Source organism: Sturnus vulgaris, chromosome 1 (assembly GCF_052056855.1).
Source record: "Sturnus vulgaris isolate bStuVul1 chromosome 1, bStuVul1.hap1, whole genome shotgun sequence".
Classification (NCBI taxonomy): domain Eukaryota; kingdom Metazoa; phylum Chordata; class Aves; order Passeriformes; family Sturnidae; genus Sturnus; species Sturnus vulgaris.
The window spans coordinates 28,016,771-28,043,167 of NC_142243.1; the positions used below are offsets into that span (position 1 = coordinate 28,016,771).

At 37.4% G+C, this 26,397-nt stretch overlaps 1 protein-coding gene across 8 annotated transcripts in view; it reads right to left on the bottom strand.

Moving 5' to 3' along the window:
* Nucleotides 1–26,397, bottom strand: part of ETV1 (ETS variant transcription factor 1) — a 67,032-nt gene that overhangs the window by 25,724 nt on the left and 14,911 nt on the right. For all 8 annotated transcript variants that reach the window (XM_088162408.1, XM_088162397.1, XM_014894419.2 and 5 more), the window contains 3 exons: nt 6,852–6,981; nt 5,093–5,281; nt 1,013–1,260 (listed from right to left, as the gene is read on the bottom strand). In XM_088162408.1, coding sequence (XP_088018534.1) covers nt 1,013–1,260; nt 5,093–5,281; nt 6,852–6,981 — 567 coding nt within the window. The remainder of the gene's footprint in view (nt 1–1,012; nt 1,261–5,092; nt 5,282–6,851; nt 6,982–26,397) is intronic.

A 26,397-nucleotide genomic window follows, 5' to 3' on the forward strand; every position in this document is an offset into this window, starting at 1 on the left:
GAGGCAGACGCTGTTACACTAAAACTGAAAAACATTTTGATTGCATTATCTTGGCTCCATATCTATCAACTGCATAACCCCACCTAGAGCACTCATCATGTTTTAATCTCAGCTTCTTTTCATACCACCTTTCCAGCTTTCTTCTTTGTAGCTTCCTTCGCCTTGTTATTTGGTACTCATTACTAAATTTCTTTGACTTCTTAATTCTCATTATTTTCCCAAGTGTAATCTAAATATTATGTTGAAATTTTGTCAAACATTTACAGTGTTATTCCCTCGATTTATTTTTCTATCCTTTCCATTGCTGATCTTTCCTATTTTGATCAGAAGTTATTGAGAGCAGACTGCCACCACCTCCTCCGTTTTGTACTGTCTGTAGAGCAATAAGGTTCCATTCCAGTTGTCCCATAAGCACAATCATAATAGACATTATTAATAGCAACAGCGTATTCTCTACATCAGCAACCTGGCATCTCAGATTATGTACCTCCACAAAACACAGCAGTATGCACAAACTGAGAAGCTGACACCAATTTGGCCGATTCTTCTCCCTCATCGGTTTTATAGCTGTATAAACCCCACTTCAGTGGAGTTACTCCTGATTTAAAGTAATGCAAGCAAGAGGAGAAAGAGTCCTCTATTTCTAGCAGGCAAATGGAAGAACTCATAAAATGGAGCACACAAATTCAGAGGTCAAAGATGAGATAGTACAGAACAAGTTCCCTCTTAACAAAGCAAATTCGCACCCATGACTTTCTTCCTCGACTTCTTTAACGTGCACTTTCTGGACAGAGCCTTCTAGCAAATTAAACCCTTTAAAGAGCAGGAAATGGTGATAAGAGTCCCACTGTATTATGTAGCAATCAGTACTTTGTAAGCTGTCTCAGACATAATCTGTGAGATATAAGTGTCAAAAAAGCAAGTTTCAATTCATACAATCTAAGCATCAATAGCACTGGCTTGGACTCACATATTGTTTTGCACTGCAGAACTAAAGGAGAATCTCACCTACCTGAATCATATGCAAAATCCCTAGGTTCCTGTTTAATCATCAGAGGAGGGGGGAAATTTTGACTGGCTGCGCTGCCAACCATAGCATTGTGTTCATAAACTGGATCGTGGTACTCCTGCTTAAAACCTTGAGGCGGGAAAGGGATGTTTGGTTCAGACATCTGGCGCTGATATATTGGACGTCCTTCCCTTGGCATTGCAGGCAAAGGTGGGAAAGAATTGCAAGGTTCAGAGAGCTGGCGGCGAAATCTAGAACACAAATTATAGAGGTCATGTAAAGGACTTGAGCTACATTCCATTCCCCAATGATCTTCAGGTCATTATTACTGGCTGTATCACTTTCTCAATAACAAACATTTTGCTTATGATTATGCCAAGCACTCCTATCAGGATCACTGGCATTGTACAACAGCGGCAAGCAAAGAAACAAAAATCCCACCTATTAATACCAGCTCTAAGACCTGTCTCCACCACATCCTCTTTGCTTTCAATATCTTCCCTCAGCAGAAGAGGCAAACAGGAAATGCACCAGCTTCAAAACAGTAGAAAAACTGACAATCTGCCACAGTGACATGAAGGAGGCGTAGATAGAGTTCTCTGCCCTTTCACAAATGTTAGCAACATCTTGCTTGTACTCTAATTTACTCTTAACCATCTTACTGTTACACGGAAACCATTCTGACCACAATAAACACATTTTGAATAGATCATTGTCTGCTCTAACATTTGGAAACATTCCAGGGTAAAAGTCCACTGTTCTGTCCTCTCAGGGGTAGTGTCATGAGAGATCGACTCGCAAGGATGGCACTGCATTCCAACTGTAACAGGAAGGGAATGTCAGCATCCCAATGAAAGGAGGGGGTACAAATTTTTGCTACAACAATTAATTACTTTCCTGCCTTACCTCTTCCCCTAAGTCATTTCTACATGAAAGTTGTCATCTGTACAAGCCACACTGCCATCTGCTATTCCCAAATGCTCTTCAGTAGGCATAACATAAGAGAATTTAGTTTTAAGTTAATCTTGATTTACATGCAATGCTACTCTCAAGAACCTATGCTTGTTTTTTCTTCCATAAAACGTATCTACCTGAACTAAAAGGCCTAATATAATTACTTGGACATCTGCAGGTTCAGAAGCATACAGAAGAATATCAGGATGCTCTTTTCCCACTGGGCTCTGATGAACTGCATGATGTCTTCCTGTTACCTCCTGCAGATTACCACAGTAGTAACCACCACAGTAGTATTATTGTGTCCACACTAAACAACAGCAGATGCAATGGTCTTGCAACAAACTGCTTACTAATCCTGTTATCACTTATTATAACAAGACACATTAAAAAAAAAAGTAAGTTGTGCCTTTCTTTGGAAGCTTCTTGCTGCCACACACACAAAAAATTGAAGACCTAATCATTCCTGAGCTTCCTGTACTTTGGATCTGAACCAACTTTGGTTCACACATACAAAAGACTTTTTTTGGAGAAAACTATGTGAGTGAAGCACAATTTGAAGAAGGGGTTTGATTGCACAAGCAATAAAATCCTTGACTATCAACTCATAGGTGGTACACATTTCTAAAACAATTTAAACTCTACTACCATCTGTCATAATACTGCTGTAACTTGTTCTGACAAATATTTACAATCATAGCTTAATTATAAATACTTGGAAACTACAGAGATAAAAACTATTACAATGGAGACAAAATTAATTTTTCTAATGCTGCTGTAAATACTATAATTTTTGCAGTAGAAAGAGTACTGCGCTGTAACACTGGGTTTTGCAATTCCACCTACACCTGCAGAAAATAAACTTAGAAACTCAAATGTATTATGAAACAGTTAGGCTGACTGGCACTGCATTCATTTCCTTTTTTCCCTTTTTTCATTAGCCAAAAAAAGAAGCAGAAATTATCATTAAGAACTGTCAAGGAGTGAATCAGAAAATTGCAACTTGAAGATAAAATAAGAAACAGGCTCACTCACAAAGCCTCAAAGGAAGTTAATAATACTTGTTGTACTGGAAGCTTTGTATGGAATCAAGCCATTTGTTTATACAAGTGGATTTGTTTCCTGTTGGTACTTGTTAGTACCACTTATCTTTCATATACTCATGCCCTGTAAGAAGATGTATGGGCTGTATGTATTAGATACTAATGCTATCCTATGCCACCAATGCGTGTTCCAAAAAAAATTGCGCCTTGAGTTATAGATTCATATATGAACTCACATAGGCAGGTCATTTGTTTAAATTCTATTTTCTGAATACACTAATTTCTGAATACACCTAGTAGTATCTCACCTTATAAATCAGGAAAATTTGAATTTCACAAAAATATGAAGTACATGTTTGCTTCATACATAGGATTCAAAATAAATAAGAAAATGTGGAAAAATATCTTCATATCTTCCACTACAATTCCACCTTTCTTTAAAAATGGAGAAAAATGAGGTGGGTTTCTTGCTTTTTTTTTTTTTTTTTGTTTGAGTCAGCTATTTTCGACTTTACTAGAACACATGATATTCTATAATAGAAGGGAAGTATTAGTGCAAAATGCCCTAAAAAATATCTGTGGGGGAAGGAGGGAAGGAGAAATCATGTAAACAGCCTACAAAGCTTGCACAGAGCAAAAGTTATGGGTACAGAAATTATACTGGGACGTATGCAAATCTCTATAAATACTCAAGTTAGGGCTGACATACAGGTTCAGTGCTCTCTTTACAAGTTGCTATATAACAAAAGATGTTTTTAATCTGAAAAATCTTACTACTGTTCTCTGCACATAAGACATTTAACTTCAGCCGATTTCAGACTCCTGGCAGCTTGACTCTGGTGTATGTACAGAAACACATTTATTCACCATCCTGTAATCTAAACCACTGCCTGGCTTCACTGGGGGCCTTTGTGGTTAGACCACAGTCCATGGCTGGGGAGGAGATGGGGACTATGGCAGGTGAAGGGGCCGATTCAGTGTTTCTTGACGGCCAGAAAGGCTTGTAGAGAACCTTGGTGGTATTTAAAGCTATCTCAGCAGGGCATGAAACAGCAATATTAACGTTAGCAACTTCCTGCAGAAGTGATCTGCACAAATCCCTGGAGATAACAGCCCTTATTAGTGCACAAGCATGCAAATCACACTCCCAACAACTGTTTTTCTTTTCAGGTCTTTCTTAATTTGATAATGATTAAGAGGTAAAATAAGTTTCTGAACATACATCTCTTTACACACCATTGGAATTTTAAATGTTCAAGAGCAATCAAAACTCAGCATACAAAAACAGGTTCATGCAATAAAGGTTAGGGTAAATAGAATTCCATAAACAAGTGTTTGGACTGAAAAAACAGGGAAATCCACTGAGCATATCTGTTTCAAAACTGAGCTAAGAAAGCTATTTGTCTGGGGATTTCTAACATATCAAAACAAAACAGGGTGACTTAAGGACAGTTTAAGCTTTAATTCTAGTCTCCAACTCTTGTGGCTTTTACTCAGACTAATGTTATTTAAGCACAGTTTATGTTGGCATCTTTTTTAGAAATGCTACATTACAAAAGGGCTTGGAAAAATGATCCACCCTTCTAAAGAATATTCTGAAGCAGGAACACTGTAACATGGCCACTTATCCCTTAGATAGATGAACTGCTTAGTGAGAGGCCAGATATTTATAGTTAGGAACACGCTTGCTAGAGACTTCATCACCTTGAATGGCTTTCTAGCCTCAAGTGAATCACAGAATTATAGAATAGCCCAGGTTGGAAGGGACCTTGAAAGACCATTGGGTCCAACCTTTCGTGGGAAAGAGAGCCTAGATGAGATTATCCAGCACACTGTAATCACCCTCACAAGACAGAACCAACATGTAATTTAAATTCTGTCACTGCCAATATGAACTCATACACTAGTGCACCAAGCCTGTTGCCAGCCTTTCATAAGCACACACATTTCTGACGCTGTCAACATTGCCGGCTTCCACTTTCATCCCCCAGCCTAAAAGGGAATAGCTGTGGGCAGGAAGCCAGTAGTACCCTGTCTAAGAGTGTGGTAGCCACAACCAAAACACCTCCTGTGCTCTGTGTTTTACCTGTGATCCATAGGGAAGCTGTTGTCTTGAATGGACTGGGATGGAGGGAGGTGGGCAGGGAAAACGCGGTCAGGTTTAGGAGTCTGCGCGGAGTTTGGGGAGGCATGGTGCAGCGGAGACACAGGAGTGCTGGATGGCGTCGGTGGGTTGGAGGGCCTCATTCCCACTTGTGGTTTCTGATCATAGGCACTATTAGTAAGGCAAGGGAAAAGCAAGGCAGGTTATTTTTTGCAAAGAAAGAAGAAAAACCAAAACCATAGCATCTACATCCAGAAAAAAAATCACCACAAGTGCCCCATCTAGAAGCTTTTGATTATAGTTAACTTATTAACCAGTTTGGAGCAGAAGAATTCTCAACTTTACACTAAGAAGAGCAATGAAGAAGTCATGTTAGAGGCAAGTGATTCAGCACAACGTTTTCTTCTCTGAGGCACAGAAATGTATTTTTAAAGGACTCAGTCTTACAGTCACATTCTAACAGGAGGTATACAAAATACATAAAAGTAAAAGCACCTGGACTAGAGCACAAAGAGCTGACAGTGCCTGTCAAGGCTCTTTTTCTTTTGCACAAACCACAAAGTGAGACAGTAAAACAATACAGCCAGAGGGAAGGGATCTGACCCAGAAAAACAATGGTATGCTGGCTTAGCTACCCATACTAGGATGTCAGCAGCCTCTCCCGAAAGGTCTTTTTTACCCATCTCTCTCTCTCTCTCAAAATTAAACTGCTGGTCCTACAAATACATAGATGCTATTTTCAAGAGTGTCTCAAATCAGGAAAGGACTTGAGAACACTTTGATCATCACTGTTTCTAACCAGAAAAATGCAGACATTAGGAATATAGTAAGCACAAGCTTGCCTACTTTCCTATGTCAGGTCCCTTAGTACCCATCAAATCCATCAATGGATTCATTTGAGTTTTGAAGTAAAAAATCACTCCTTATAACTAGCAAAGGTACCAATATTTTCCTTTTCCCCCCCATTCATATAATAAAAAAGTTAAATGTTTTAATGTTTTAAGTGCTAACAGTTTTTGTAATACATTAATGAGAATCAAAGCTAGATGAAAGATTCTAAAATAGACTGAAACATCAATAAGAAATCCTTCACTGCTGACACTAAAGGAAGGAGTGGCATATAAATACAACCAAAAGAAAGTCAATAAGGAATGAAGAGGTATCAAGCCCCTCCACCACTCACAAATAAATAAAGCTTTTATTAACTATGCCTATAAAAGAAGACAACTTGCTTTTGAGTAAGTACCAAAGATGCAGGCACTAATGAAACAGTTTTAAAAGGTAATCACCCAGGAATATACACATACAACATCTGCAGAATTTGTCAAATACCTAATGTGTTGCTCAGACCTGCCAATCCCTTGCCTGTTACACAGATCTCTCTTTCCTAATGTGCATAATGCATTTTGAAAGTACTTTCAATACAGCTCACAGAAAACAAGATACTCCTTTCTATTTCACGCTTGTACTCTGGGTTTTTAAACTCTGGCTAGCTCCCATGGAGGAGGAAAGGAGGATGTGCATTTTGATGAAAAACACTGCTTAAAAATTATTATGTAAGTGTTTGATACAACTGTAAACAAATCCATCAGTGTTCATCAGCTAAACGCATTATCTCATCAGTCTGTTATCTGCTGAAGAGGTAACTTTTATAAAATCTCTATTATGGTTTTATTACTCTTTAGTCAGTCCTCATTTAAACCAGCAGTTCTGACTGCAAACATGCTCCTAATTGCTTTACCTGACATTGTACAGGCACTTTTCCCCATAACTGAACTTGAATGGTTGCTCTTGACTGCAAGCGGAGCCAAGTTCCGAACATGGGCTATGGGGTTCCTTCTTGATTTTCACAGGGAGACCATGAAAAGCCACTGAAAAGAGAAGGAGAATGCAATTAAAGCCCAAGCACAGTATCAACAATTAGCTTTCCCAAGTAAGCTCAACACTGTTAATTAAACACAAGATTAATTAAACCATTGTAATAATAAAAACAATATAGGAAATAAACATTTCAAATATTATTTGAGTGTCAACTGAAAAATAGACACCAGAGATCCTTCACATTGGCTATTATCACTTCTATTGTTTAATAGAATGATGGCCAGCATCCCATCTCATTAGCAGGAAAATAACAGCCCACTTATATTTGGCTTAACTACTGTAAATGTTGTCAGAGGCAAAATACTTCCCAGGCACCAAATGTTTCTAAGTAATATCAGAGGTAGCTTTTAGCTATAAATGCAACAGTGGTCTACTTCAAAGAGTACCACACAAACGACTCCAAAATAAATTTGAGATACATCAGCCTGAAGTATACGATCAGTAATGATTTTGTCCCACAGAATGCTTGAAAATTTGCAGCGAAACCCTTGAAACTGGATGATCACATGCACTTTTAATTATAAATAACATTAAAAAAAAAATCAGAAGGAATGGCTGAAGTAATTTTTCTTAAAAATAAGCAAGATAAAATCCTGGCCTGACCAAACTCAATAGCAAATGTGATACAGACACAAACTGAAAAGCAAATAAAAAGGTTATACTTTTTAAAAGCTAAAAAACCCCCAGAGGGGGTGCGACAGAAATGCAGCATTAATTAGAAGTGCTAGTTGGTCTGTATTAAGAGAAAGGCCAAAGGTAAACGCAAGGTTAACCAGCAAATTAGTTTACACCAGACAACGTTCCTTACTTCATATCCAATCTTAACGAAAATTAAAGCAGAAGAAAATTCATGTTGATCTGATATTGACAAACTTAAGTAAGTGGCTAGGAGGATAAAGGACTAAAAGACAGGTATGTAACAGCTTGAAAACATATCTGTCAAGTTTTAAATAAAATTAGGTTGTTAATACATTTTTGAACTCCAAGATGCCTAGAATGCAGAGATAATTTTATCACTGATTTTTGATGTTGTCGCCAAAACACCATAGTATGAACATCATATTCCAGCCTGACATAGTCACTTGTATCTCTGTAAAAATCCACGTACATGCAGCAGTTCCTATTAGGAAATCTCAGCAAAAAGTCAGGCTATCATTATATACCATCAAGTAGCATCTTCCCCCTTCTCTTGCACCAGAACTTGAGAAAGATGATTTGTTATAGACTTCCTATTTTCTGATACCAATGCATCCACATACACACACTCGTGTTCAGTGGGGAGATGAATGCTGTCTAAGAAGTGAGCATCAGAACCACTAAACTCTGGCATCTGTGAGTAAGGTCTGGATTCCAGACTTTTGCCATGGGTTTTCTCATGGTTGGGCAATGTTCACAGAACTCTTTCACAAACAGATCCTCTTGTACCCTATTACATGACAGCTTCTATTACTGCCTTTCAGTTGAGTCATCTGCAACATAACACTATTCTATTTTGCCACGTATTTTCACAAAACTCACAAGAGTTAGCAGAAAACTGCTATTCAGGTATTATATTTGGTGGATAATAGTCAGTTATGTGGAAAGATTAGAAAGGAGAACCAGACAATAAAACATAAAGAAATGCATATGCACAGCAAAAACAACTTAGGAATCAGAGATGGAAAATGTGAACATGACAAGAAGAAAATAATTCTTCCTGAATAAAACTGTCTGAACTTGCACTAAAAAGAAGTCCACATGGACTTCTTGAAAAGCGATTCTCGGATTTAATAATATGGCAAAATGCAGCCCAGTCAGCTTTCCAAAGTAATCGCAAAGCAGGCTGATATCCAGTAGTTTGTTTCAGGATGTTTCTAGTGAACTTTTACTGCTGACTCTCTTTTGTATGTCTTGGTCAAATAATGCATGCCACACATTTAATGCATATGATGGGCCCTGCAACTCTGGAACGCTGGCTCAGAAGCTAAGGTAGGCAATCTCTTTAACTTGAATCAAAAAATTAAAACACAACTGAAACAAGATTCTTTTTTAAAGCCAGTATCACATATTTGCACAAAGGCCACATGCTGCTCTATTTTTTATTTTTATTTTTTTTAATTTTTACTTTGCTACTTCCTTGGAGTTAATCTGTTATGAAAAATTACTTCCCTTATTTATTTTTAAATAACGGGAGTACAGAGACTCCCACACTACAGCCCTGTGCGGAGAACTGGCTGGGTATTTCATCACAGTGCTGAGAGCCTGAACGTCTGCTAACAGGCAGTTTTCCAGCTCACTGGCACAGGCACAAGTGAAAGCAGCACATTCATTTTGTGCAATTTGCTTTACCTTCCCACATGGAGTTGGTGCATGTAAAAGGCTGTTAAGTACTAAATTATTCCTTATCAAATCACCATCATCTGGAGTCATGATCAACACTAATTAAATTACTTTCACTGAACACGGCTCCAGCCTGCTGCCTCAACTGCGAGGTACATTTTATTTTGCTTACTGTACAGTCCTAGCAAGGTACAGGGCACAGTGCTAGAAGGCATCTGCGCTGTAGTTTTAATTAAAGTTTACCTCACTTTCCTCCCAGCTTTATAAGCTAGGGTAAAGTGTATCAAATCAAGTAGGTTAACACCTTCACTTCATTTAGAGAAAGCATTACAGACCAAAGTGATTTTATATTAGATCTTTATCTTAACTACAGCCAGAAAGATAATGTAGCTGTAAAATTTAAAGCCTTCCTCAGGCAGTCTCCTGACACAGTCACCATGCTAAGCTTTATCTGTAACTCCTTAAGCATACACTTTTAGAGGTAGAAAGGAAAAAAGGCTGATAAAAATACTGCATTTTTGGGGGCCTTTCTTGAAGGCTACTTGCCCTTTCAGACCATATCTTAAGTGTGGCTGAAGATGACAGATTTATTTTAATAATAAAATTTCAAACATCCAAGGCAGTTTTCGTATCATCACTGAAAACCTCCACCCATCACTTCTGATTTTAGTGTGACACTCATTTTATAGTGCACCTATTAAAAGAGAATTTAAACATACACTCTTTTGCTAAACTGGATTTTATATTATGTTCTCAATCCTCTTTCTTTTGAGGAGAGCAGGGTTGCTTATTTATACAATCTAATTTTAGTGCAGCACACCAGCTACTAACACATTCATATTAACAAAACGACATTTTAAACAACCAGTTCCTCACCACTTCTTTCTTCCTGATGGTAAATTCATTTTACTTAACCCCAGAACAAGAGTCTCAACCCTATTAAAGTAAGGGGCTCTCTGCCTTAATAATGATCTTATTAAAAAGTGACCAAGGGCCAAGATTTCATCCCGAGTGATTACTTACAGATAACTACCTCTGAACTTGAAAGGCAAACAATCTTACAACGTGTATTTAGATGGATGGCTTCAACACCTCATCTCAACTACCACGCAAAGCCAGGCTTATCAGTATCAGAAACAGACCCTTGCCCCACAGACCCTGTCTGGAGCAACTCCAAAGCCAACACACAGATATAAAGCAAGCAGGACTGCTACCATCTGTAGCAAATTGATGAAGGTATAGTACATTACTGTACGCATATTCTCTGTGCATAAATATATCTATTTATATCTGCAGAGTAAAAGGGCTTGCATATTATATATAATGCGCTGTTGTACAGACCTAGATTTTATGCAAAGCAATAGTGATTTCACCACAAAGTAAACTCAATGCAATGTGCAAAAACACACAGGTGAAAACTGCCATCCGTCCTTCAGAAGTACTGTTCTCCTTTGCTATCTGTCAACAGCCTAATCCCTGAACATTTTGTTCATAACAACACCCAAAGAATGAAGAACCACACCACTGAAATGAAGAAGAATTTTATTGAGAACCCTGAAATCAAAGTAGGAATTGGTTTGCCTCAGAGGAGTCTGATACGTACACTTCCTAGCCTGAGAAACAGGAAGTGTACCACCTCTGTACAGACAGAACTGAATCTACTTCTTATGAGAAAGCCCTGAAATGCACTGCATTAAGCAATGGCTTAAAATATTTTTCAATTCAAGAGATGATTATTCAAGGTGAAGAAGAAATGAAGAATATGTTATATGAAATGGCAAGTAATTTCTCCTTTGAACAAAAAGTAACATTTTAACTTTCAAACTTCGGATTCCTGCCCAGAACACAGGATAAAATCTTATTTCTGAGGAAGAATGGTTTTAAACATACTTTTTAAAGCCACGAAATATAACTGGTAATTCAATGATGCTGGCTAATCGCAGGCAACGTTGACTCCACTGACCAAAGAGACAAAGATGTCCTATCCCATACTTGTGGGTCAAGAGCATTTACTATATGGCATAAAATCAATTGACAGCAGTTGATTTTATACCACACTTGCTCCTGCTAGTGAACTTGGATGTCTCCTAAGTAATACTACATTCACATGAATTACATTTGAGGACTCTTGAGTACCTGAAGAAAAAAAGAAGTCAGTCATGGCCTAAACATGCTGTTTCTAAGCTGCTTTTAAAATGTATGCTCTCAAATCATTCCCAAAGCACGATTCTGTAAATAAACTCACTAATTTTTATCATCAATTGAGGCCAAATTTTTAGTATGAAATGTAAGTTTTGAGAGATTTCTTGAACACAGTTGAATATAGGGGACTTGACTCAGCCGCAGGAATGAAGAGACAGAAGATGTAAAATACTTCAGCTAATACCACTGCAACTCCAGGTACTAGAGTAACTGAGGTGATCCAAGATAATACTTGGTAAAATTTCAAATGCAAGAAGAAAAGGCCCCTGTACTGATAAAGCCAACACTGTCACACTTTATCTCTCGATACATACAGCAATGCAGCAGGCACTTCAGATACATCAGTCTCTCCAAGATTCTTTTCCAGTACATTTACCTCTGCCAACCCTCCCCTTCCCCCAACACACAAAAATCCATTACTAAAGGGTCTAATCTCAGCTATCAGCACAGAGTGCCTTTTATGGAGCCATTAAACCATTTCTCTTGTTTACAGTGCCTGAAGAAAGATGTGAATTATGTCTGTGACAAAACAGGCGATAACATTTCTAAACTGCTATCAAAATGCAAACTGAAATACACTTAAGGACAGGGACCCTAATTCATGTTTTTGCCATTTTCCTCGCTCACTATAACTTAACAGCACTCACCTGATGATTCAAACAAATTATTTATGCTATAAGTACAACAGGTAGGCATTAGTAAAAAAAAAAAATCTGCTTTTAAACAGTTTATTGAACAGTTCGTCAAAGAGCGTAAAATGCTAGTTATGTCTTAGGTGATAGCAATAACCTAGGTGTTCTTATCAGAAAACATTTTTTTAAAATCCAAGCACAACACTGGGTTCACAAGTCCTGAAATGTCTTATTTTTGCAACGGTCTCCTCAACATTTGAATCATACATTCCATATAGGCATTTGCATATGTGATGCAATGAGCTATGAAACTAAATACTTTCTCTATAGCTTTCTAGGTGGAAATGCCAGGCTTTCTATATGTTTTCCAAGGAGGTTTCAAAAATGTGCATTTAACACTTGAAACAACAGCCTTCTGCGTTCTAGAAGGCATTTATTGATTATTTATTTCTAGATTATTATGGTTTGAGCTTTAGACCTTTGTAGACAGTTGCACTCTGCATTTCAACAATCATTTAATAAGCATCAGATTAAAGACATCAGGATTGCAAAGCCGGGTGCTCTTTCAATTTCACTGTACTATATATTTTGATGAGAAGTTTTATTGGTATCACTGAGATGCTCAGGAGTTATCAGAAGCAGGTTCTTGACATAGCTGACCATTCATTCATACTCTAGAGGTTTCTGTGCTGCAGCTGGATGTGGTACACAGCCTCGTATACTAACAAAACCTGAAATAAAAACATCAGGTGGGAGAGGCGACAGATGAAGAGAGCTGGGACAGTAAAAGCTGGTAATCAAGTATTTCCAGCTAAACTGTTCCCAATGATTTTGAATTATTTAAGTCTCATATACACTGCTACAGCTGAAGACAGAAGTGACTGCAAGCAAGGATGACTGAGGCAAGATCTGCAGTTGTTTTCACCCTGTGTGAGCTGTTGCAAAAAAACGTTGTTTTTTTTTTTCTTCTGACCACTGCAACAGCTGCAGAAATGAGCAAGACTTGAAGGCTGTGGACTGATTTTAAAGTGGCTTAACAGATTGCATCTACACAGACTCCACCAGGTTCTTCAACCATTTATCTATCAAAGTCACTTCTATCAGATCTTAGCTGAGCTCCAGTCAACTGGATTTCATTTAGGTCCTGCTCTCTGCCAGATATTGGAAGAAGTTGGTGACAAATTAGATATTGACACACAGATATGTATCATCACAGTGGTTTCAGAGACTATCCTGGAAGTTTATAGAAAAAGCTGAACAGAGACAAGAGACCAGAACTTTCACTACCTTACAAATGAAAGCTGCTAGCAAGAGAAGGGAAGGCAGGCATGGGAGGAATCTATGCATTCCTGTCAAGTATCTTTTTGAAGAAACACATGATCTTGACATTATTCTCCATTTTACAGTTGCATTTAGAAAGCTAGAACTCCTTCAAGATCCAGAATTTGGACCTAAAGACAGCTGGGGTCCAGCTAGACTCACCAAGTAGTGACTGTTCACCTGCACCAATCTGCATGTGTGTTTGGATGTTTGTGTGTGCACGCAGAGTCAAATGAAAGTAAGCACACTGAATGTGCAAGCATGCCTCTGCAATGATACATTACATACGGTCAAAAGATGTGTAAGACTGTAATAAAGAGCAGAAAGCTTCTTCCTCTTCAAATGGATATGCACAACTGGGGAGAAAATGGGTAAGCAGCCTGCAGAAGAAAGTAACAACTCATAAATGTGTGAAAAAGCATTCAATAAAAAGCTAGTTCTTTCTTATGCAGTAGCCTGACTCTAAGTCCAGAAAAGGAAATCTCTGGACAGTCCTTAACAGAGATAATGCTCTGCCACCCCTTGTCTCAGTGCTCTTTCCCAGAAAGTGGGACTTCATGACTGGGCAGTACTTGGCAAAGCCGTTATATATGATTCCATCAATTCAGTCTTTGCCTTGGCTTCAGATCAGATCCTTCCAGCCCCTACTAGCTCAAAAGATAGAAACAGCATGGGACCTCATTTTTTGGAAGCTAGTTCTGAACGATGAGCCCAAGCACCAGCTTTCAAAGCCAACTGGCAAGAATAGAATACGTGGGCAAGATGGATCTATTTGAGAACCTTGTTTAACAAAAAGAAAATACCAGCTTTGAAGTAATCTGTCACCTTTACTGGAAAATATGCAACTACAAATGCACTTTAATAACAGTTAGAACTCATGCTACAAAATGAAGCAAATTGCTTATTTTCTCTTCCAAGCTAAAGCTTACAATACTGTGCATGTCAATTAATGGCCTACTTGAATTGCATGAACTATGCAATAGTATAGTCTTTACAATCCTTAGGGGGTGGGAAAGAACTGGGGGGAGGGAGGTAAAGAATAAAAGCCCAAAATTGTGAGATTTTTTTTTTCCTCAAAGCCTGTATGGAATGTTCTCAGATTACATGGTATGAGAATAGAAAAAAATACTGATTTTGACTTTGGAAAAAGTAGCAAGCAGGTGAAAATGAACTGCAGCAAAAGCCGGAATTTATTTTTGTTTACTACCAAGGAGTTGCAAGATGGAAAATAACAGCTCATTTTCCTACAATTAATATTGAGAAATTCTGGACATTAAGATCTACAGTAATGCATCCATCTTAGCCAGCAGTGTTTGCTAAAATAACTTGCTCTTGCTTTGGAGTGAGAGGGTTTTTTTCTTTCCTAATTTTTTAAGCAAAAAGCATTAAGATTAATAACTAAAAGACAAAAAAAAATGCATTGATTAAACTCAATTTTAAATTAATTGAGTCACCTGTTCAACTCTAGATTATGTTAATTCTAAATATTCACCATAATTTTCCATATTCTGACTATGATCTGGCATTAACATGAAGGCTTTGAGATCAGCACCTGAGGCCAAAAGGGTGTTGAAATAGAAAACAAAGAGTTCACTGCACTCATAGTGCACCCATAGTGCTCAAGTTTGCATCAGTATCCATCAGGCAGGTTTATACAAGGGCATTTATAGACAGGGAAGAGGTGACCAACAAAAACATCACTAAAATGCAGGCATATCCCTGCCATTTCCCTGCAGGACAGCTTATTTGACAATTAAACACGATGGTTCTGACCTTGTTCAGCAAAGAAATTCTTCTAGAAGCTTCTTCACAAAAGAAAGTAAGTGCCATTCTTTAACTGGAATTTTCTAAAGCTTGTGTGCCAAGACGCTAAAAAATTTTGCCAGTATAGCTATTTCTGGGCAGCTAAGCCAAGACCCCCTTGCCATGACAGATGTAGCCTCCCCTGAGAGGTGGAGGGGTTCCCAGTTAGTGTGGGAGAGGAAGAACAGTATTAGAGGTTGTACCCATCCAGCTTAATAATTGGTTCACTGCTAGAAATCCTCACTTTTAGTGCAAGATATCCCTGATTTGTTTGTCTGTGCAGTTGCAATTTCTGAAATACTCATTAGTTACTGAGGGTACACCTGCAGCCTTCTGACACTGGAAGTGCTGAAGACACCACTGAGATAATTCAGATATTTGTAGCCACTTGGCTTCTCATTTAAAAGTACCACGTCAGTTGAAAATTGCATAGTATATTCACTGAATCTATTCAGTGTAACAAAAATTTAAAAGCCCACCCAAAAGGGTAAGCCACCCAACTGGGGGGTAGAGGGAGTAAATTTCAGTAAATATCAACAAAAGATAACCTACTTACTAAATGCAAAGCTAGAACAATTCCAAGGAAAACTTTTCTAAAGGCTTCTAGTAAATACCTAGGTAAGGCATTATAGGTCCTTTATCATAATCTGGCAGTGTATTTGGGCAGCTGCTACCTGGCTGAACTGCCACACGGTATTAGAAGACTGTCTCTACTCTTCTACCCCCAAGCATGGAACATTTTGGCACAATTTTGGTTAATTGATCTCTCTTTGCCTCTATCCCCAAAAGACTTCCACTTTCCCATTCAGAATTGTCTAGAAGGTGTTTTCAGGCAGCAGGAGCTGCAGATACCAGTACAGTTTCTTAGCCTCCAAAAGAAGCAATCTCACAAAAATGCTGTCACAGACACTGTTTTATTCCGATTTATGTCCCCTTCCTGCAGTGCTCTCCTTCCTTTCCAGACAATTTACCTGTCCAGCTGTAGGACACTCACAGCTGCAGGCAGTCAAGTGGAAAGTGCTGCCAGAGGGTCTCTGCCTCCTAGCAGGTACCTCCAGGACAAAAGTGAACCTGCTGACAAATACCATGGGCACTGGGTAACTGCGAATAATACAAGGAAATTTGCAGAACATTGGTGGGAGGGAGAAGGGAAGGATTAAGCTGGAGCAGTGAACTGGCTCGCTTTGATGTCAGAGGAGAGCAGGTGAGGCAGGACGAGGAGTTTTCCCTGCCCCCAAAATAAACAGAGGCTTAGGGCTCTCTGGAGCAGGAAGTGGTAGCTTAATAAAATTAAACCAGCTGGGTTCTGTAGCAATTGAACTAAAACACGAGGATAGCTGAAGATGATTATTGGGGAGAGAAGAAAAAAATTCCAAAGAATTTTTAATCCCTCTATACTGGATCTTCAACCTCCACGACCGCACAGAGAAACAGGGCTGCTCTTCACCTGCATTTGCTTTGCTAAAATCCTGGGAGGAGATCAGGGGCATTTGTCCCTGCAGTTACTGATAATGTATCTGGCTCCAAAGGCTCCCAGGCACGGTACAAAAAGAGGCAATCCACCTTTAGAGCTTCTGCTAAAGAGGAAGTTCTTAATGTAAAATCAAGCCTGGGAGAAAACTTAAATTGTATTCCTACCTGGGAATTATCAATAAAGTTAAATGCAAAGAGAAGAGCTGGCCACTATATCAGGGTCTGTGTACTTTTCTGAGGACAGGATTTCCATTTGCAGCAATTTTCAAAATTTAATTTAAATTGTGAGAGGTAATGGCTAAGCACTGCGTAACTTCCATTACTAAAATATCCAATAATATCCCAGCATTTTACACATACACACACAAGCACACTTTCCACTTCAGGTAACTCTGCAGTTTGACAGTTTCAGGTCTGGATTTAAATAGGTTTTGTAGAAACAAAATTATGAAGAAAACTCTGGAAACCATAACAAGCATTTTTCTCAAACGTAACAATAAACTCTAAAATGAACCATTTTGTGTTTTCTATTTATTTTTTTAAAGGTATCATCAACTTGATATTTAGGAAAGATGCCCACAGCAAAAAGCAAACAGGAACTGATTCTGCCTCATTTCCCCTCTTACTGAGAAGTTTCGAGTTACATCAATATAATTATTATCTTTGCTGTTCTTTTCTGATGTATTCATGTAAAGAGCTAACAGCCATCTATAAATGAGAGGGCCACTGATCTTGTTCTTGCAGCTGGACAAAATGTGAAAAAAAAAATGGATTTAATTGCTGGTTCTGCCATAATCCAAATAACCCGTGTCAGAAGGTTGATTCTAGTTTGAAGTAGCTCAGCCTCAGGACCCTACCCTCAGAGACCCATAACCAGTGTGTCAGTTCATGTCCCTATAAAAACAGGAACATCCTCATAAGAAAAGAGCATCCTAATAAAAGATTATCCTTAACGATAATCATGCCTGTCAGATAGTTACTCAAGTATGTGCAAAAGCAAGAAAAAACAATAAATTATGAAATGGACTCCACACTGAGTGCTCTCAAGCATGAATTAAACAACTAATTTAAAGGATTATTTACCATTTGTTTTTGTTTTAACAGCTCTCAATGATAGGCACTAAAAAGGAACAAAACTGCATTTTGAGATTATTTTTAATTCAATTTTGCCTTTAACAATAAGTATATTATTATTGTACAACTGTATTGTATAATTGTATATTATACAATACGTACATATAACACAAGTATTATTATTGTACAATTAGTATTGTATAGTTGTATATTATAAAATACACAATTATACAATAAGTATATATAACACAAGTATACACTAACTCAGGGTAGCTAATGAGATGTTTGTTTACTTCATGTGGAGAAAGAGACTGTCACCACTCTAAATACATGTGTCCTCCATGCTTCACTGTTCAATTTTCACAAATGCTCACCAGTAACAACTCCAACAGATCGCTTTTACAGATCATTCAGGCAAGGCTGAAATCGAATTCTCTAGCTCACTACCAAAAACTACTGCAAAACCTGCAGTCTCCAGTGGAAAAGGTGCGGACCATTGAAATAAGTCAACAGTAAAATTCAGCTCGCAATTTTTATCACTGATTCAACAGGGAAACAAAGAAGCCATTGTCAGAAGTGGTTACGTCTGGGAACATAAAGTCAAGACTATATTTAAGTAGGCCGATTTTCAAAGACTCTTAGCAAAGTGCTTTCTGGAGCCAGTGGAAGTTTGACCACCTGCAACCAGGTGCTAGTTCTCAGGACAGATATTTAAGGCTTCTGCTCCTACTTAAAGCATTCCTCATGTATATGAGACTCGCAACTGAAAGTACATTACCAATACACTTGCTGATGTTTTCTGAAGCCAAGCATTCCTAAAGTTTTATGATTATTTTATACGTGCATACAATCTGTAAGACTGAATTACACGTTTTATTTCCTGTATGCATGTGTGCATATATAAGCACACATACACTGTCTATACAGACTCGTATTAATCCAGCTCCCAAATTCTAATCCCAAATGCTTGAAACTTTTTGTCTTTACAGAATACTGGCACTTTAAAAAGTCCCTGCTGTCTCCATTTCTCTTATTGCTTTGGTCATGTGAAATTTTAACAGATGGTTAGTAAGGAAACATTGCATTCAGTTTCGGCATGAAGACAGAGTATTAAAAAAGAATTAAACTGTTTATCTTTTCTAGGTATACATTATAAGCAGAAAGGAAACAACCTTTGAGCAAAGAGGATCGAATTAGCAAGACTGGGAATTGTTTTTGCACATGTAATTTTTCAAATGTCCTTGATGACGACTCATAATATATAAATTCAAAGACAAAAAACCTGGCCAGTCAGTAACCTTCCTATTCAGTGACTGCAGGACTCGGCAGTAAATGTCACTGCTAGAAAATATTTCACTACATTAACTTACTGGCAACCACATTTGCTGAATAAGTTCATAAACAGCCACAGGAAAAAAGACAACCAGAAATAAAGCTGCTAATGATTCACTCTTTTCTAACATGCATAATCCTCAGCTTACAGAAGAAATAGATATGTAAGAATAAAGATATCCTTTACCAAGACAGTTCACTTCTCCATTCACCCCATCAAGGTCATACTAGAATCCAGGAACTGGTAAGAGTAATGTCTTTAAGACTAAGAGAATGAAGAATAAGTGAAATGAAAAGAAAATAATCCTTCTCAAGGAAAAGATGAGCACAAGCCTTGACAAAATAATCAGTTTTCCATTTACAAGTTTAAACTAGGCTTAGACCATTCCTATAAAAAAAAGCACTGATTACTTCTAAAACTCAACAAAATTAATAAATATAATCATTTATGCATATTTATCAGCTTATAAATGACTTCACTGTAATTACTTCCTAGTACTGAAATGCACAGGACCAAAACAAAAGGACTTAGAACCTCAAAAAAGGGCTATTTTTCCTGTCTGTTTACAGAGGGCTACCTCTGTCCTACATGACACAAATGTGTCACAGACTCCTCAGTGCTTAACTGATGTCTTGAGGAGTTTCACTCTCTCCTTTTTTTAACTGCTATATCCCTTGAAAACTTCACAGCACTCTGTAGGAGAGCCTGATTTCTATCTCCAGTTGCTGAGGCAGCAGGCAGAAAGATAAAAAAATTAGACAGACTGCAAATACATTTTACATAAAGAAGCCTATGTAATATATAGAAGTGGATGAACTCAGCTTGCAGACTTCTTCCTTATTTTACACCATTCCAGAGCTTATAGATTTTCAAATCAGTATTTACATGGCTCTTGAAACATAAAATTCATTTTGTGAAAACACTGCGTGGAAAGGAGTTTTAGGAAAATAAGGGTTTTGTATTGAAATAGAATCATAGAGACCCTTCGGTCTGCCTTGCTTGGTTTCAGTGTGAAAATACAGCTAAAAGAAGTTTATGCACACTTTAACACGACAGAAATTGAAAAAATATTCTAACATATATATTATACTCCTGATGAAATTAACAACTCTCTGGTTTAAAACAGAAACAATGGTAGCATTAAGAAAATACTGCTCTGACCACAAGTTACAATGTGAGGATCGCTTGTATTTCCACAGATGAGACCTACACAGAAGGAAGGAGGGGAAGCTTCCTCAGAGAGGAAATAGAAGGTTTTTTCAAAACTGAGAATTCAACGTTTTGAATAAAATATGTTTAATGTTTTTGTTTTCATGTAAACAGACCTTAGGAAGTGATCTGACAGCCTTAAGAAATTACCATTTGAAAGAAAAAAGGTCTACATGCTTCATCTTTGATCTACAAGACAGATTTATCACAGGACAGGATGACTGAAGTTTATTCATTAGCTGATAACCTTCACATGCAACCCAAGCCTTTAATCTGCAATAAAGCAGCAAACAAGGATGGGGCTCTAAGGAAAGGAAACTAACTCAGCTTGGCTGAGCCACATGGTTGTGGAAGGGCAGTGGGGAGACAGAGGCACAAACCCCACAAGAAGAGCCCTGTCCAGCTGCCTGGGCTCCCCCATGCCCCCCACTGCTGGAGACCAGGTTCGGATTGGTCCTGTGCAGTTAAACCAGGCTGCATGAGGTGTCTGCTGTCTCTGCAGATGCCCAGAGCTACCTTTCCATAAGCAATAAAATTCACATCACAGCCTGCTGGGCACTCTGAAAGAAAGCTTCCGCTTTAGAAGTTTTAAAAATCAAAAGCTATGTTCTTGATGGGGGTCTTCTAATTTGTTTCACAGTGGTATTGCCACCACCAGTATTTATGCAATCTGTGAGACACTACCACTCCTGCAAGCCAGGAGAATCTTATATCTTTCCACCTTCAAAGCTGGAAATTTAGTATAAAAATACAAGCAGAAAAGCAAATAAACAGAAATTGCTTATTAAAATCAAAGCAAGCCCACAAAATCTCCACTATTAAGATCACAAGCTAAAGGTTTTACAGTCAATACTCTCCCTCATGGTGAAACTTTTTCAAAATCAAATCTTGCAATTACAGTCACAACTATACGGCAGATTTAAATACTTCCAAAAATCTTCTAGAGGAAAAACATAAAAAACAAAACCCTTATTAGCACAGGCTAATGCCCATCAATGAGCCACAAAATGAGTTTTCTGAAAGACACCAAATCCTAATTTCTTTGGAATGTGAATTTAAAAAAAAAAAAAAAAAAGGAAAAGAAAAAAGAAAGTTAACAGGTGGTAACAGTTTCAGTCCTGCTTTAAACAAAGGAAACAAGTGCTCAGGGATACAATGAAAGAAGCAAGGCTATCTAAGGCAACTATGAAGGGAGATAAGGTGGTCAGCATCGACTCCTCAGCATGACCTCTCCAGCTCTTACAACAGCAATTGCACTGGACTGTCTTTGTAAAATGCTTTTGAGATGCCCAGATAAGTGATCATTAAGAAAGCTGTGTATCCCGCAGCAGAGTGACACATGCATTTCTGTGCCTACTTCAAACCAGAAACAAAGATGTTAAGCAACATGCCCAAGGTCATGCAAAGCTAAAGGCAGGAACAAACCACAGAGTCCCGACTCTCACAGCCTTTAAGAAAGAATCCATCACAGGGCATGCACTAAAAGAAGTAAGCAAATGTCTCTGTATTTGACAACATCTGACCTATGGAAGGAAGTAGTTACAAGACAAGTGGCAAGAAACAAAACACAGCTGCAGCAGAAAGCCCTACCAGAGAATAGCTCAGCACCAGGAATAAGTAGCACCACCTTGCAGGATATTTGTCAGACTGCCTGCTGCAGCACCACACTTGCAGAGCTACACTCAAAGAAAAGGTTATTCCAGACACATAGACTCAACATAAAGGCAAAATAAAATTTAAAAAAATAAAAATCTCAAAAAAGCAACCTGAAAAGATGCTGGTGTGTGCAACTTGCCACACGCAGACAACCAAAACACTACCAACTGTAATTTCTAGAACATTGTGCACTACCAAGACATTACTACCAGCTGCCTATGAAGTGAATCATCACATTTTAAAAATGACTTTTTTTTTAGTCAACTAAAATCTTTTCTAGAAGCAAAATTAAACTATTCTGCATCAAAACAAAAAACAATTCCAGTAAATATACCATTTTGACTTCAGTAGACCTGTCACAACTCCTAGTATTCTGGTGTTTTCTACTTTAATTGTGTGGGGTTTCTTCTCCAAAATGTGTCAAAATAAGGGAAAATTAACCTCTATCAATTTCTCACCACGTCTTGCTATACTAAAGCAAGCAGAAAATGCTCTTCTAATTCTGAAATTCACTTTTGAAATTTAAATCACAGAAAGAAAGAGAAAGAAAATAAAACAAACAAAGCATTTTTTTTATCTGGTAATGCAAAAAAAAATCATTATTTTGCATGCTGCAAATATAGAAATAAATATTAAAACTTTTCCTCATTTAAACTGCATTTGGAATATCCTACACCATTAGTTAAAATGACAGAAGAATACAGCTACCTGAAGCCTATGTAAAGAATCTCTCTTTAACAGGCTTTTAAAGATTGAAGCCAGAGCATCTAAAAAGCACATCCCTGAATAATTTAAGATTGCTGGCATCTACATTGAAAGCACCCCTTTACTAAACCTGGAGGAACAAAAAAAAAAAAAAAAAGAGGTAAGAGAAAGAATAAAGGTCATGAAAGATCAGTGACAAAATCACTACAAAAAAAAAAGTATTTTTCCTATCCTAAAGTTTAATCAGACATGGGGAGGCATGGATTTTTACAGCCAGCAAGAGATGTGGGCTAACAGCAACATTTACCCCTTGGCAGTGTTAAGTTAAGGCTGTGATGATGTCGGAAACAATACAGGAACAAAATAAACGAGAAGGAAGGAAACTGATCAAGAAGGTGAAGCACAAGACTAATCCTCATTATTAGAAACTCCATAACAAATAAAAGCCAAAATCTAGAATTTATAAGTAATTTTAAATACATAACTGACATTTCAGGCCAAAAGAAAAAAAAAAAAAAAGAAAAAGAAAAATCTGAAAAAGTAGATCCATGCAAATACCTGTTATTAAAAAAATAAACCATGATTATACTATTAAGACACCAGGCAATCTAGTTTGGTGCAGAGTAAATCCCCATTTATAACCAACTGTACCTAGGTCGCATTACAATTCAGTGTTTTGTTGACAATACCAAGTTTTCCTTGCCAACTACATCTTTTAAACATCAGCAAATCCTACCTACTTCCTCTTGTGTCTGTCACAGAAACCATCCAAACAATGGGAGCAAGTAATCTTCACCTCAACAGCTATTGACTTGGAGCAAACTGAACACTTTATTCATTTTTGCTCCTGGAGTGGAAAGTCCTTGCTGTTCTACAGTATCTGAAAGCCCTGCCACTGATTACAACCAGTTCAGGATCTGGCTCCTCCTCAGTATATGAAAATGGACTTGAAACAATAGGAAACCTTATCTGAGGAAGTTAACACAGGTCACCCTTCTCCAAATGTGAATACTGACTTTATATGGAAGGAAAAACAGCTTAATTAGGTTTTATGAATTGGAAAACAGTTAGGAAAAAGTGTCACATACAGAACGTTGTTTAAAAAAAAACCACCCCAATACATTCACCTTTTTAGAGGAAACAGATTTTTTACATCTCTGCTTTACACCACTTTTCATGTTATTGTTAAAGAATAGTCATTAGGAAGTTACTTGAATGTTCAGCAAACAAGTGAACTTCATTATAGAGAGATTCAAAAAGAGGCAAAACTAACCTGCCTAAAACAGAATTTTTGAGTAAAAGCATATAGAAGTGATCCTTCACTCCTTCTGGGGAATTTTAATTTCTTGCAAGAATGGAAATGAAAAAGTAAGAAAATTACACTATTTAATATGCAATGCAATATTTTTCCAGTACAACTTCAAACAAAAAAAATATTTTTATACATATTTTTTTCTCTTAGAACTCAAGAATTTCGGTGCTCACAGAAAGGCACAAGACATCAAACTGTGTTTTGTTTTTCCAATTTCAGCCAAGAAGCTAGTTGTTATCTACTTTAAATTCCACTCACTCTAAACAAAATTACAAAAAGGTTCTTTGTGACAGGTATGCCAAGTTAAAAAATATTTAATAAAAAGCTAAGAGAAGATGGGGCTTTGACGACAAAAAAGTAAGGTTTCTAAGTGCAGGCATTACTAAGATTCTTATGGTAGAAAGGGCCTCTTTCCAGAAGAAATAAAGGAGTAACAAAATAGATTTTACTTTTTAAACAGGTAAACTGAAGCTTAAAGCTTGACATGCTGGATCCTTAACTAATAGAAATATGCCTAATTCCAATAACGTCAATAATACCACATGAAGTTATGCTAGCTGTTGATCTCACTCATAATATCTAAAGCCCACACCTAACTATAAATACACGTATTATGTTTGCTTTTCAAAAACTGATTGAAGTTTAATAGCAACTCATAATTGAAATATTCATGGTCTCAAGCTAGCTTTGAAGTTAAATCCCTGAGTGGATAAAGTGGACTGTATATCTAATCTAAACTAAATGTTTCCCCTAGTTACTAATACCAGTGCAGTTTCACTAGTTAAAATCATTATTACAGAAAATAAACGCAAGAGCCACAGCACTTTAAGGGGCATTTAATCCTGATCAGTGCTAGGACATAGCAGATGATCTTGGCAGTATCAGTTCCTCCACTACCTTCCACATCTTGCTTCAAGAGCTGACTTCTCCAAATCACCAAGCTAGTAATTTCTAGGCGAGAAAATTTTAACCACATTGTTCCAGAACTGCCACTGTTACCGAAGCTTCTTAACTCTCCTTTTAATGTTTCAGTTTAACATTATAACTTTCAATTTAACAGCACAAATCTGTCTTGGCTTTAAAGCCCCTTTCTCAAGCAATGAAGCTAGAAATAAAATGTCATTATTTTTTGTACCTGGACCGCAGATTGTAACAGTTTCACAGGAACACTCCCGTTTTCTTTACACACTCTGCACGTCACATACACACTCCTATCTATACACAGCTCCAAAAACGAAATTTCTGTCGCAAAGCACAGCTTAGTTTAGATGCCTTTGAACTAAAGTGGCTGTGACCCCCTTCATCGGTTTACACTTCTGTTCTTCCTCATTTTTGGCTCAGTGAAATGTACTAAACACTAAATCTATGAAAGCTTGTCCATTCTCTCCCAAGTAAAAAATAAAAATTAAAATTAAAATAAATAAAACAAAATAAATTTAGGTAGATTTTTTTTTAAAAAGAAGTCGAGTGCTTCTGCCAGACTGCTGCCAGTAACGGGCTCAGTACTGCACAGTTATAGACTATATAGAGCAAGTCATTATAATAAAGTTTGAAGGCAGGCTTGGATACTAGAGAAAACAGTCACAATTGTGCTACTTCTGCAACAGTAATTTCCCCATGGCTTTGGTTATGTTGATCTTCATTCCTGTTTTGCAGAGCCCACAGCTACATACATTATATTCAAGCATATGTCTGAAACTCCATAACCTTTGCCAGAGTAACTCTCCAGGAAGCGCTCCTGACCTTTACTTAAGATAAAGAAACCAACTGAAATGAAGAAATAAATGTTCCTTTGATAATACTTCGTAAGCTGTGGCTAAGGAACTTTGAAACACAACAGCATTAATAAAATAGCCATATTAGGAGGATTTCTTTATCACTAAAAGTAGTGGCCAGCTTCAATGGGGCTTTTCATTCACAGTCCACAAATTATTTTCCAAGAATCATTGACTTGTTGTATAACGATAATTGTGGGTTAATAGAAGCCCCAGTTGAACTTTGTACTCTTAAACAAAGGTATATGCATGAATGACTATATTTGGAAGCAGATCCATATGTAAAGTAACATATCTGATTTTCAATTTATGGATGGTTTTGTCTTTCATATTTCAATTTAATTTTAAAGAAAGGTCTTTGAAGACAGAAGTAAAAAAAAACCAACCTCTGTTATAAAAGGCAATTTTCAAAGTTTAAAAGTGACCATGATTTTGTTGGTTAACATATGTACAAGAACTTTGAGAGAAAAACTAATCTGAATTGTTGCTGTGCATGGATACTATCCTGCACAGCAACAGTTCCAGGGGATTAAAAAAAGAGTGTAGGCTTTTTTTTTGCCTTACAAAATGCTGTTATGAATACTCTCAATAAA